The sequence below is a fragment of the Bidens hawaiensis genome, unplaced genomic scaffold, assembly GCF_021521415.1.
Source record: "Bidens hawaiensis isolate Kalapana, Puna unplaced genomic scaffold, B.hawaiensis_p1.1 tig00012328_1, whole genome shotgun sequence".
Taxonomy (NCBI): Eukaryota; Viridiplantae; Streptophyta; class Magnoliopsida; order Asterales; family Asteraceae; genus Bidens; species Bidens hawaiensis.
This window is the reverse complement of record NW_027492003.1, coordinates 484,363-497,286: the sequence shown is the minus strand read 5'-3', so window position 1 is coordinate 497,286 and position 12,924 is coordinate 484,363. Positions and strand designations below refer to the sequence as shown.

Below are 12,924 nucleotides of genomic sequence, written 5' to 3'. Positions count from 1 at the left end.
CGATCGAATAGGAACACGTTCGATCAAACAGGAACACGTTCGATCGAATAGGAACACGTTCGATCGAATACAACACTCATTCGATCGAATACAAAACTCATTCGATCGAATGAGTTGGAGACTATTCGGTTGCTTCCCTATTCGGTCGACTGGACTTGTTCGATCTACGCATTCGATCGAATGGACTGATTCGATCGACTGGTTCGATCGAATGAGTCTGATTCGACTCCTTCAAGCTGGGCGACGGAGAAACCCACGGGTTTTCCAGATTTTCCAGATTTTTGACCCAAAATCGAAGTTTTTGACATGGAAATGCTCGGGATTGAAAGGGCTATCGATTCCTTGTACTTTTAAACACAAAAGCTTGCATTTTGACATCAAAACAAGGCGGTTTTTGACCCGAAAACTCAAGTTACGAAAATAGGGAGTTTTTGCTCGATTTGAGCTCGAAAATGGTTATGAAAACGGATGATTTTCGAGAGGGACTTACCAAAAACGATTAGGAACTAGATTGTGGACTCGGATTTGTGATTTGAGAACTTTCTCTCTCTAGCTTCTCTCTCTAGAAATGAGAGTGTTTGGGTGGGTGTAAGTGAAGGAAGATGGTGAAAATGGTGGAAGTGTCAAGAACTTTCGTTTATATACTACGGGTTTGGTTAGGCTCGGGTTGGCTTCCTACGGGTCGAGACAGGCCGAGTTCATAAAATAACTAAGCCCAAGACCCGTTCCTTACTCGACATTAAATAACTAAAACGTGAAATTACTAAACATAACTTTCTTTTATTTATCAATATAAAAATTTCGGGATGTTACAAGTCTTCCCTCCTTAAAGAGGTTTCGCCCCCGAAACCTAACTTATTCCCTATAAACGGAAAACTTCTTATATTTACACGCTTTACCATCACACAACTATTTATTATAACCAACATGCATTCAAGTTAAATTCATAGATCGTTCATACTAAAGCACAAGAAGTCACAAGTACTTCATAACATAAAAGGAAATCATTCAAGCTTGCTAAACAACATAGGTTCAACTGTAACATAAAACACTCTTTAACTACTAAACATAAAACAACTGTGACATGCCACTTATTCTCCTGCAACCTCCTCAGCAGCTAATAGACCATCCCTTCACGCGTTTCCTCTTCCTTCCCTCACTGCCACGGCTTCTCTACACTCCCTAGCTATGTGACCTGACTTACCACACCTATAACACTTCTGGTCCTCGGTGCATTCACGGGAGAGGTGCCCCTCCCTCCCACATCGGTAGCACTGGTTTGGACCAGCCTTGCTTTCCCCCAAGTGCATCTTTCCACACACCTTACATGCTCCACTCCCTGCCATCTTCTGTGTCCTTCTCCCTGCATGTTCCACGATATCCCCAGCTCTTTTAGTTCCTTTCCCTTTTCCCTCATCTTCCACTCCCACATCATCCGCCGCCAGATCATCATAGACTATCTCCGCCAACTCGACCGCAGACTCAAAGGTAACAGGTTTGTTGGCCCTGACCAACATGCGGACCTTCTGGGGAAGTCCTCTAACGTAGCACTTGATCCGTTTCGCCTCGGTGTTCACCATGTCAGGTACCAACCTAGACATGCGGTTGAATTCAGTGGTGTACTCACGATGTGTCATCTTGTCCGCCTTTAGATTCAGAAACTTCATCTCGGCCCTCTCAACCTCAGCATCAGCACAGAACCTTTTCATCACTAACTCCTTAAGGTCATCCCACCTCATGGCCTTAATCTCCTCTCGGGTCTTCCTTTGTTCGACCGTTTCCCACCAGTACATGGCCTCATCTTCAAATGACTGAGTGGCATAACCCACTGCTTGGTCAGGACGACACTCGCTAATGCGGATAACCTTATCCATGGCGGTTATCCACTGAAGGGTAGCGATTGCGTCTCCCAAACCAGTCAACTTAGGCGGGTCACAACCTTTGAAGGACTTATAGTTGCAACCGCCTCGGCCCCTCTTCCTTTCATCATCTTTCACAGACTTTACCTCACTCGAGTTATCCCTTTCCCTCTCGTCATTCTTTCTATTATTACCACCTGCCCCTTCAACGGTTCGTTCACGGCTTCCAGCAGACCCTTCGGGATTCAGGTTCTTCACAGCAGCAACTACAGCTTGAACAATGGCTGCTTGAACTGCAGGGCTAAGTTGAACTTCTTCGTTGTTGTTCTGGTCTCCTCCAGCTGCGCTTCCTTCATCTTCGGTGTGGGAAGCTTCTTCCACCGAGGGTTGCCGGACAAGACGAGGCCTGCCACGACGCCCAGTGCGACCCCCAGTTTCAACAAATTCTCCAGCTCCAGCCATCGTAATCTAAAAGGGAAAACACAAACATCATCACTCAAGGATCTATCTAGTACAAGGATAGTAAGGCTAACAGGTAATAACAGTGGCCAGTTGTGATTAGCTGATCACGTTACTTTCCGTGTCCTATACACTTCCCTTTATGAGTCCATTTGTGCTGGTTCTACATAAGCAGTTTGTCAAATCAAACAATCAATTATTCCTATCCCTAACGTTCACATATCTTTCTTTTCTCATTAACATATATCATTTAATCATACACCTTACCTTTACTGATCTTGCTTGAGCGACACATGGCATTCTTGAACTGGCATCTTCTTTCCTTTCTTACTTAAATCCCATTTTCTGTTCGAGTCTAAGCATGTAGGATGCTTAAATCTCTCGAACTTATGCTCTGATACCAACTTGTAAGGCCCCGTTACCGGAAGCCCTACTTTCGCGTCGGATTTACTCATAAACACAGTTCTTCAAATCAGAGTTTATTAAAACTTTTCGCGGAATATAAAACATCAATCATTTGTTACAAATCATTCAATCTTTTCTTTGATACCATAACACAAAACTTTATATTTAAAACATCTTTACTTCTTTCTTCAGATGCCAGCCGTTCAATCCATGCCGTGTGTCATCCTCATGCTAACTCTATAATCAGCTCACCTGCGTGCATACTAAAAGTCAGCTACGCTGAGTGAGTTCTAGTTAATCAAGCAACTTATCATACAACCACTTCATACAATATATATATACGTATCCGAAGACACATAGTCCACTGTCTAACATGCCACTGTTTAACCACTTAATTACCCCTACAGCTTAGCCACTTAATTACAACGGCACGTATAGGCTTTCCCTATCACGCACTCACGCTATGCCACTTAATAACGAAGGCACGTATAGGCTTTCCCTATCACGCACTCACGCTATGCCACTTAATAGCGAAGGCACGTATAGGCTTTCCCTATCACGCACTCACGCTATGCCACTTAATAACGAAGGCACGTATAGGCTTTCCCTATCACGCACTCACGCTATGCCACTTAATAACGAAGGCACGTATAGGCTTTCCCTATCACGCACTCACGCTATGCCACTAACACCCTTACTAGACTCCTGCTACCTCTAACACACTCTACCTCAACCTGCCTTGGTCACACTCATATTAGTTTAGTATTTACGTAGTGAACAAGTCACATCACATCATTCATACACACTATCAACCACTTGGCAATCGCTATCCTTGGCGATACGTGCAATATCCGAAGATCGTTCACGTACCGACAAGCATTATAAATATATACCTCATATAACATCTATAGCATACACTTACCACTTAAAGTAAGTGGATTCACACTTCACATCGAGTATGCACACAGCCCCGAAAACATAACAAGGAAATGGGGCTAGAAACTCACCTGAATACGGTTACGTTCTCCGTTGATTGAAATTCCTTTCTTTAACTGGGCTCGGCTAACTGTATAATATTTACACATATCAATTAACTACTACTACTCGTTTTCGATAACTGCCTTAACACATTTCCCATTAGGTTTTTAATTCATTTTATAAACGAACTTCGCTTCAGGCGAAGTTAAACCTTAGGCGAACTCGGAAACAGCTTGGTTCTGGCTTGATTCGATCGAATAGGAACACGTTCGATCGAATAGGAACACGTTCGATCGAATAGGAACACGTTCGATCAAACAGGAACACGTTCGATCGAATAGGAACACGTTCGATCAAACAGGAACACGTTCGATCGAATAGGAACACGTTCGATCGAATACAACACTCATTCGATCGAATACAAAACTCATTCGATCGAATGAGTTGGAGACTATTCGGTTGCTTCCCTATTCGGTCGACTGGACTTGTTCGATCTACGCATTCGATCGAATGGACTGATTCGATCGACTGGTTCGATCGAATGAGTCTGATTCGACTCCTTCAAGCTGGGCGACGGAGAAACCCACGGGTTTTCCAGATTTTCCAGATTTTTGACCCAAAATCGAAGTTTTTGACATGGAAATGCTCGGGATTGAAAGGGCTATCGATTCCTTGTACTTTTAAACACAAAAGCTTGCATTTTGACATCAAAACAAGGCGGTTTTTGACCCGAAAACTCAAGTTACGAAAATAGGGAGTTTTTGCTCGATTTGAGCTCGAAAATGGTTATGAAAACGGATGATTTTCGAGAGGGACTTACCAAAAACGATTAGGAACTAGATTGTGGACTCGGATTTGTGATTTGAGAACTTTCTCTCTCTAGCTTCTCTCTCTAGAAATGAGAGTGTTTGGGTGGGTGTAAGTGAAGGAAGATGGTGAAAATGGTGGAAGTGTCAAGAACTTTCGTTTATATACTACGGGTTTGGTTAGGCTCGGGTTGGCTTCCTACGGGTCGAGACAGGCCGAGTTCATAAAATAACTAAGCCCAAGACCCGTTCCTTACTCGACATTAAATAACTAAAACGTGAAATTACTAAACATAACTTTCTTTTATTTATCAATATAAAAATTTCGGGATGTTACAAAAAGCACACTATTTCTTTTAACTTTGACCTTGTATGTGTGGGTCAACTGGCTCCATGTTAGAGCCTCAAACCACTATTTTCATCAAGATAACTATTATCGGCAAAATGGCAAAGTTATCGGTGAGTTCAACAAAATAGCGTTTACCTGTTTTTATAGGGAAAGTCGTCATAATAGCCATGGTATTGAAATTATAATACGTGTCTATCAGTTTTATATCCGACCCTGTTTTGACTTTTGTTGACCATACCCGAAACCGGTTTCTGCACCTCTAATCTGACTAGGTTGGTTACTTGGTTTGGTCTTGCTCTTGCATGTGTTTGGACTGGTAATTTGAAGAGTCGAGTGGGCTTGAAGCTGATGACCTTGTGCTTATTAGGCTTGAAGCTGACATGGGCTACTGCTTTGGTTCACATAAGATTAAGAACAAGTTACAAGTCCATGACATGACTTGTGGAGTTGTGGGTGTATTGTATAAACATAAAGAGAGTGAAGGGCTGTAGAGATACCCAATAATCATCTAAAAATTTATCTCCCATCTCGTTTCAGTCTTGTCTTTGTTATAATCACAATTGGAGTTTCATTGTATTGATGATTTCTATCCGGTTCTTTTGTTCTTTATGTTTGGGGATGTTATTGTCAAATCGTTGTGTTAATGATCTGGATTGTATTGTTCGTTCGTTCTAGTTTTGTATTCCTTCGTTATTGTATTTGTTCTGGAGTAAAATATTTGGGATATTGGGATTAATGACACGAGTTTTTATGTTCATGAGTCATGACACACGTTGATTAAAAAAATTATCAAAAAGACATGGAGTATGTTAAGTTACGACTCTTTTTGGTGCATGAGAACAAAAAATAGCGTAGGAGAAATGATGGTGCAGGAAAGGATGGCGTAGAAGTTTAATGTTGGTGATGGAGATTTTCTCTCACAACGCTATAATATTACAAACCACATAAAAAAACATATTGACAAAAATACGATAACCAATTTAAAATAAATTAAAAAATAAACATTTTCACAAATAATAGTACATTTACCACCCAAGTACCAGAATAGTAACATCTATCCCTACTAAAATATCCCACTATCTTCATGTTTCACTTTCAACTACACAAAGTGACTGAACAAATCATCCAAAGACAAACTAAATGTTGTACAGTTATTAATTCTTTTCTCCTTTCAACTTTCACCCCATAAAATAGGTATACATAATAATACATACATGTACATATATGCCAAATCAATTATGACATATTGGCTTAAGCTCTCTAAATATAAGATTTTAACTAAATCATTTAGGTCACGACGAGGCCGGTTAAATATTTCTAAAAATACCAAGTTAGCGTAACGAAACACAGGCAAAACACGAGTCGGGTCGGGTCAAACCGTGCCCGTATAGTGGGATATGACAAAGTGATAAAACATGTACAAAGGCAATATCCACAACAAGTTCACTCTCAACAAGCCACAAAATAAGCTTTCCCTAAATTAACTTTTACCTCCCTCTGTAATTCAGAGTTCATGTAGATATAACAATAGTACTAGTAATAATAATAATAATAATAATAATAACAATAATAATAATAAAAAAAATGCACCAAAATTACGTTAGCGGGACCGCAACAGAAGTACCCGCAGCACACCGTTGTCTCCGAGGACGTCTAGTCGTCTTCCCCCACCCCGTTAAGCTTCCTTCCTCCAATCCCACCACTTCCGACAACGGAGGCGGTAGTGGTGGCAGGGAGGCGGCAGGAGGCGGTGGCTTCACAGCCACCGCCACCGACTTCCGCCTCCCCCTGGTTCCGTTCCTCCTTGTGGGTCCCACGTTCCAAGAATGCCCGGTGGCTTTCATTAACCCACCAAACACCTGTAAATCTTCGGTTACCTCGTGTCTTGAAAGAGACACGAGTCCAGGAAGGATGTCCCTTTGGAAGTCCCTCCTGGGCCGACCTCGTCTAGCTTGACCTCGTCTCGGTCGGGCCGGGCCCGAAGACGGGCCCGCTTCCTCTGGCTCCTGGAAATCAACAGCCAAAGGCTTGGGCATGTAATCTTCTTCTTTGGTCAACTCTTGTTGCAAAGTCAACTCTTCGAACTCGTCCAACCCGTTAGACACAAAACCCGCGTTTTCCATTACTTGAACAAACCATTGGAGTCGGTCATTATCGTCGGAATCATTGGAAGGAACCGCCACCTCGGAAGTGGACCCCACTTGATCTTGCTGATTGGATATCCCGGTCATCTCAACTATCGCTTCAGCCGCCACTTTGGCGAGTAACTCGCCATTACATTCATCAAGTTTCGTCATTTCATCTTCTTCGCCATTCTCTGGAACCGCAGGAGCTTCTAAATCTATCTCCAGTGTTCGTTTAACCGACTTTGGTACTATAACAACATCTTCAACCTCAGTCAAACAAGAATTCAAGTCAAAATTATTCTTGATTTTATCGGTTTCCGTATCCGGTTTTTTCTCGAGTTTAACCTCGCCCACGTCACTCTGCTTGTTTTCCGAGTCATCCCAAGCAACATTAATATCAAATCCTATGTTTCCCATTTCGGTTTTTATTTTACCATTCTCACGACAAAGTGACGCTGACGTGGACACAAGTGACAACGACTCGTTTCTCGAAACACAAGAATTCCCAAAAACCGGAAACCCGAGAATCTTTCCATTTCCATTATTAACTTTACCTTTTTCCCGGGAATCAAATTTACCGGCATCCGGTTTCGCTTGAAGCCATGGAAGCACGGTTTGGGCCGTTTGGTCACGTTTTCTTGAACTATTGTTATCATTATTCAAGTCAATGCCTTTATTCGTATCGGTCAAATCTATAAAGTTCGAACCTTTGAAGATCTTTTGTGACCTGTCAAGATTATTGTTTTGTCGGTTATCAAACCCGCCAGCTGGCAAACGTGCATATGGATCTCTTGACCCGGATGCCGACCCGTGATAAAATCCATTTGGTGTAAAACATCCGTACATGCGCAACTTGTCTCCGTAAGCCACGTGAGTTTGTGGAGATGATAAAAAAGGCGGTTGCTTCTGAAACGAAGTCAATTTTTGACTCAAACTACCATTCCTATTAACCAAATCTGTTGGATTCATGTATGGGTATGAACTCGATGTACATGAATTTGGAAAAGGCGCAGGGGCAAAACAGTAATTTTCCTGAACTCGGGTCGAAATCTGAGGATAAGTTCCTGGTGTGAAGTTCATATTGCTTCTATTATTCCCTGTTATGACGATAAAAAATAAATAAAAAAGTAGATTAATTCAACATGAGTGTATAAAGTATAAAATAAATATAATAAATTCACACTGTTTATGATAATAAAACACAACCAAAAAGTATAATATATTAAAGCTTTTTTAACATTATTAAAACTTTTGTAATCATGTTTACTACATTAACTTTTTATATAATATAAAACATATATAACTCATTATCCTACTTTAGCAATTTGTATACAACTCATATCATATAAAAAAACATGAATTATATATTAAAATATTAAAAAAAAGGTGCAAAAATATTACCTGTTTCACGAGTAGTCGACAACCAATCTCGCCCATTGCCTTTTCCCTCAACCAATAACGGGTTAAACACACCATTCTGAGACTTCTCATATAACTCACGGGTCGGGCCATGAAAAGGTAACCCTTTCGGTTTAGGGATCGGTTCATCAACATTAATAGGTTCATTAAGATCAGCCAGTCCATTTGACCCCCTAAAACATTGACCCGACGAAGTATCTTTATAACTCGATTCTTCAGAAGCTTGTTTACACTGAACTTCCTCGTGTTCTTGGTCGACGTTCTCATCAGGCATGAGTTCAAGATCGAATAACTTTTTTCTAACTTTTAACGGTCTACTTTCCGTGATTTCACAATCCTTCGAACTGTTGTTATTGTTATTATTATTATTATTTCCTTTTGAACAACTTAATGGAGAATTACTTATATCTGCTCCAAAAAGTGACGGTCTCGCACACGAGTTGACCAGCGGAAAATTTGGTATTTGCCACTTTTGACCATCTTCATAAGGCTTTTGTGACGGTAACGGGCTTGAAGATGATGACGTGTCGATTGATATACGGTGTTTATGGCACTCGTTTCTTTTAAACTCTTCCATCATGTCTCGTTGTCTTCGGTAAAGACGATGAAGTTCGTAAACCTGAAGAAAATAAAAGTCAGTAACTTTGACTCAAAAGCCAAAAAGTCAAAAAGTCAACTCTTTTACCTGATTCTTGAAAATCGCTTCGTGTTCAAGCATCTTTTGCTTTAACGCATCCTTGTCACAGCCTGAATCTGCATCGGTAACGTTTCTTGGTGTAAAACCGTTGTTGTAATAATGGCCGTTATTCAAACTTTTTTCTCCATAATAAAGAGGCCAATTGCTACTGTTTGAATCCTCATTAACATCCCTCATGGAGTAATACTCTTCGAAAGAGCTCTTGCAGTGTACCTCGGTTCCCATTCCTGTTGACCAATTACAAAAAGTCAACCTTATTAACATGAACCATATTAACAATAAAGGTTCTTCCTTTATCCAAAAATGATCGTATTTCAGGTCCATGTTTGAGTAAAAAATCAAATTTTGAAACGATAACAAGCTTTCATGTAAAAATAAGTGCATTAATACATTCCCAAATCTTATTTATGATTTGAAGCAGCAAGTATAATTGTAATATTAATGCAAGCAGAACAAGTACGTACTCGTCACGAATAATAAGAGGTGTGCAATTAATTATTTAAACAAACTATTAAATCAGTTGAATATTCAAACTTAAAACATGTATTATGTAAATTGAAATCAAAGCTTTATAAAAGCCCAACGAGATAACAAATAAGCGCTGATAAGCATCGAAAAATTATTTATAAATTCCCTATGATGAACGATATGTAACAGATATGCAAAAACTACTGCTTCTTACATTAGCTAAATTACATAACTGATCATCCTAAAAACAAAAATAATAGTTGTTTAATACCTAAAAAAGATAATCAACTTTACAATCTTTCTTGTCATAAACAAAAGGAGTCATGTTTCAAATTTTAACATAAAGTCATAAAGATAAATATGATTATGCAGAAGTAATCAAATACAAGATTATGACATATTAGCTTTAATTTACTTTTAATAACAGCAATTAAATGCAGCACTCAATCACATTCAATAAAAAATCAAAATATCTCATCAGATGAAACAAAAATTATACAATAAAGCATTAAGGATCCACAATTCTGAAATATATGATAAAAAAATAATAAAGCTGTCTAAATGGAATAATATTATCCTTCAAATCCCAGGTTAAATTACATCTGATGCAAATTCAAACAATCTTGAAGCACAAATTAGCAAGGAAACTTATGAAATTAGTAATTTTTTCCCCTTTTTGCACAAATATTAAATAACAGATCCAGAATATTAATCATCAATCATATCAAATGCTTAATCTTAATCATCAAAATCCCAAATCAAGAAACTAAAAAACTACTAAAAACCCCCAAAAATATGCAATAAAATCAAACCCAAAAAAACCAATCAAGAATCTTGAAGCTAAAAGATTGTTTGAACAAATTTGCCACAGACCCACATCCTTATTTGCCCTATACTTCAAGAATCTTGCAACCTAGATTGATAAAAATTTAATCTTTAACAGTAAATATTAATCAAACCCCAACACCCACCAAGAATCTTGAAGCTAGAAGACTTTTTAAACAAATTTACCTCATACCCACATCCTAATTTGCCCTCTACTTGAACAATTGGCCAGTTTCTAGACCAAAAAATCAAGAATCTTGAAACCCAAAATGATAAAAATCCAATCTTTTAACAGTAAATATTAATCTTGAAACTAAAAAAGCTTATTTAAACAAATTTACCTCAGACCCACATCCTAATTTGTCCTCAGCTTCAAGAATTGACCAATTTCTTGACCAAAAAATCAAGAATCTCGATACACCCAAATTGATAAAAAAAACAATCTTTAACAGTATATATTAATCTTTAAACAAATTTACCTCAGACCCACATCCTAATTTGTCCTCTGCTTCAAGAATTAACCAGTTTCTTGACCAATAAATCAAGAATCTTGATACACCCAAATTGATAAAAAAAAAAACAATCTTTAACAGTAAATATTAATCTTTAAGCAAATTTACCTCAGACCCCATCCTAATTTACCCTCAGCTTCAAGAATTAACCAGTTTCTTGACCAAAAAATCAAGAATCTTGAACCCCAAAATCATAAAAATCCAATCTTTTAAAACAGTATAAATAGATGATTTAAACATTTAAACAAATTTACCTCAGACCCACATCCTAATTTGTCCTCAGCTTCAAGAATTGACCAGTTTCTTGACCCAAAAAAAATCAAGAATCTTGAACCCCAAATAGATAAAAATCCAATCTTTAACAGCAAATAATAATCAAGAAAGATGCCAATGAAGAGGGTTAGTGTTAGATCATGAAAAAGATGAAGAAGAAGATATTGGATCTGCTGGGCCAGTGTCTTCTTCTCTCTGAAAGAAATAATAATTTTTTAGAGAGAGAAAGTATGAGTTTTTTTATAGAGAGAAAGAGAGATCCCAGATAATAAGAAATCAATCTTCACACAAACAAAACAAACAAACGACCTTCTAAGAACAGTGACATGAAATTTGTCAACATCCGGTCTCCTTTTTATTCTCTGCTTTTTACACACACAAACACACACTCATCTCTAATTCTTTTGGTAAATAAAATAAAATATATAATAATTTAATATAATATAAATAAATAAGTTTCAGGAAATGAAAAGAAATCAGCATTTCTAGATTCTCTCTACCTTGCTTTTGGTACAGACATTAATGAAAATTTAATATCATATACTAAAACTGTCAAGCATGCATTAATGTGTTCATTATATATTATACTACTAAAACTTTTTTTAAATATTATATAATTATAAATAAAACTTTTTCCTTTTTTGTTGTTACAATTTATGGTTATTGAAGAGGGGTTTATTTCAAATTTCAAATCAATAATAGGTTGAAAAGTGTAAATGAATGAGCAAATTCTACTAGTACCGAACCAGATATACGGTATTATTCTATACACATTTTTTGAGGTTTCGGAATCTGTACCAGTACGGTTCTGTATGATACTGGTATTTAACACATTTTTTGTCTTTGGCATCGAACCGAGCCAGTACTATACCGTACCAAGCATTTTTTATGTTGGTACTGCTACCAAGCCATACGAAGAAGTGTGAAAATTGTATACACAAAACAATTAATTATTATATATTAACACTGTCAAACATGCATTTATGTGTTCATCATATATTCATAGAAGATTTATACCCTTAGTAATGAATAAATTAATTATTATCTAATTTAAATTATTTATTAAAAAACTCGTTCTTGTGTACTGTAAGAATTTATGATTATTGAAGAGAGTTTATTTCAAATTTCAAACCAATAATATGATAAGTGTGAACAAAACAATTTATTATCATATACTAAAACTGAAAAACATACATTAATGTGCTCATTATATTTTCGGATTTATCCCCTAGTAACAATAATTTATTTAAAATTTAATTTATAACATTTATTAAAGAACTTTTTCTTTTGTATTGTTAACATTTATGATTAATAAAGAGGGGTTTATTTCAAATTTCAAACTAATAATATATAATAGGTTGAGAAATGAGAAGTGGGAAAAATTGTTTATTATATATTTGTATAAAAAATTATACCCTAGTAACAGTAATTTATTTAAAATATAATTTAAAACATTGATTTAATAAACGAAAATTCTTTTGTATTTGTTAAATTTTTTGAAGATTGAATAGTGTATATTTCAAATCAATAATATGTTGAAAAGTGTGAAAATTGTAAGCACAAAACAGTTAAGTTAATTATATTTTATATCTTAAATATAAGTACGGGCGCTAAAAGGCCTCCAAGGCGCCGAGAATATAGCACCCGAGGCACTTTGGAAGGTGAGAACGCTTCCTAAACAGCGTCAGGTGGGGGGGGGGAAATGATGGAATATGATTGGTTGGTTTGTTTTTTGTTTATTTTGTAAA

At 37.3% G+C, this 12,924-nt stretch overlaps 1 protein-coding gene across 2 annotated transcripts; it reads right to left on the bottom strand.

Moving 5' to 3' along the window:
- Positions 1-6,413: 6,413 nt before the first annotated feature.
- Positions 6,414-11,459, bottom strand: LOC143540773 (uncharacterized). 2 transcript variants are annotated; one of them, XM_077033746.1, is made up of 4 exons: positions 11,158-11,459; positions 9,087-9,325; positions 8,384-9,020; positions 6,414-8,079 (listed from the first exon to the last, which is right to left on the bottom strand). In XM_077033746.1, exons 2-4 carry the CDS (start codon positions 9,321-9,323, stop codon positions 6,452-6,454), a joined length of 2,502 nt encoding a protein of 833 aa, XP_076889861.1. In that variant the 5' UTR covers positions 9,324-9,325; positions 11,158-11,459; the 3' UTR covers positions 6,414-6,451. The 2 variants fall into 2 exon arrangements, with proteins under 2 accessions (XP_076889861.1, XP_076889860.1); XM_077033745.1 differs by lacking the exon at positions 11,158-11,459 and adding an exon at positions 10,733-10,794.
- Positions 11,460-12,924: the final 1,465 nt, after the last annotated feature.

Coding starts and splice junctions, on each gene's coding strand:
- LOC143540773 (XM_077033746.1), bottom strand. CDS start 9,323: ATGGGAACCGAGGTACACTGCAAGAGCTCTTTCGAAGAGTATTACTCC. Junction 9,021..9,086: donor AAGCGATTTTCAAGAATCAG/GTAAAAGAGTTG, acceptor TATTTTCTTCAG/GTTTACGAACTTCATCGTCT. Junction 8,080..8,383: donor GTCGACTACTCGTGAAACAG/GTAATATTTTTG, acceptor TCGTCATAACAG/GGAATAATAGAAGCAATATG.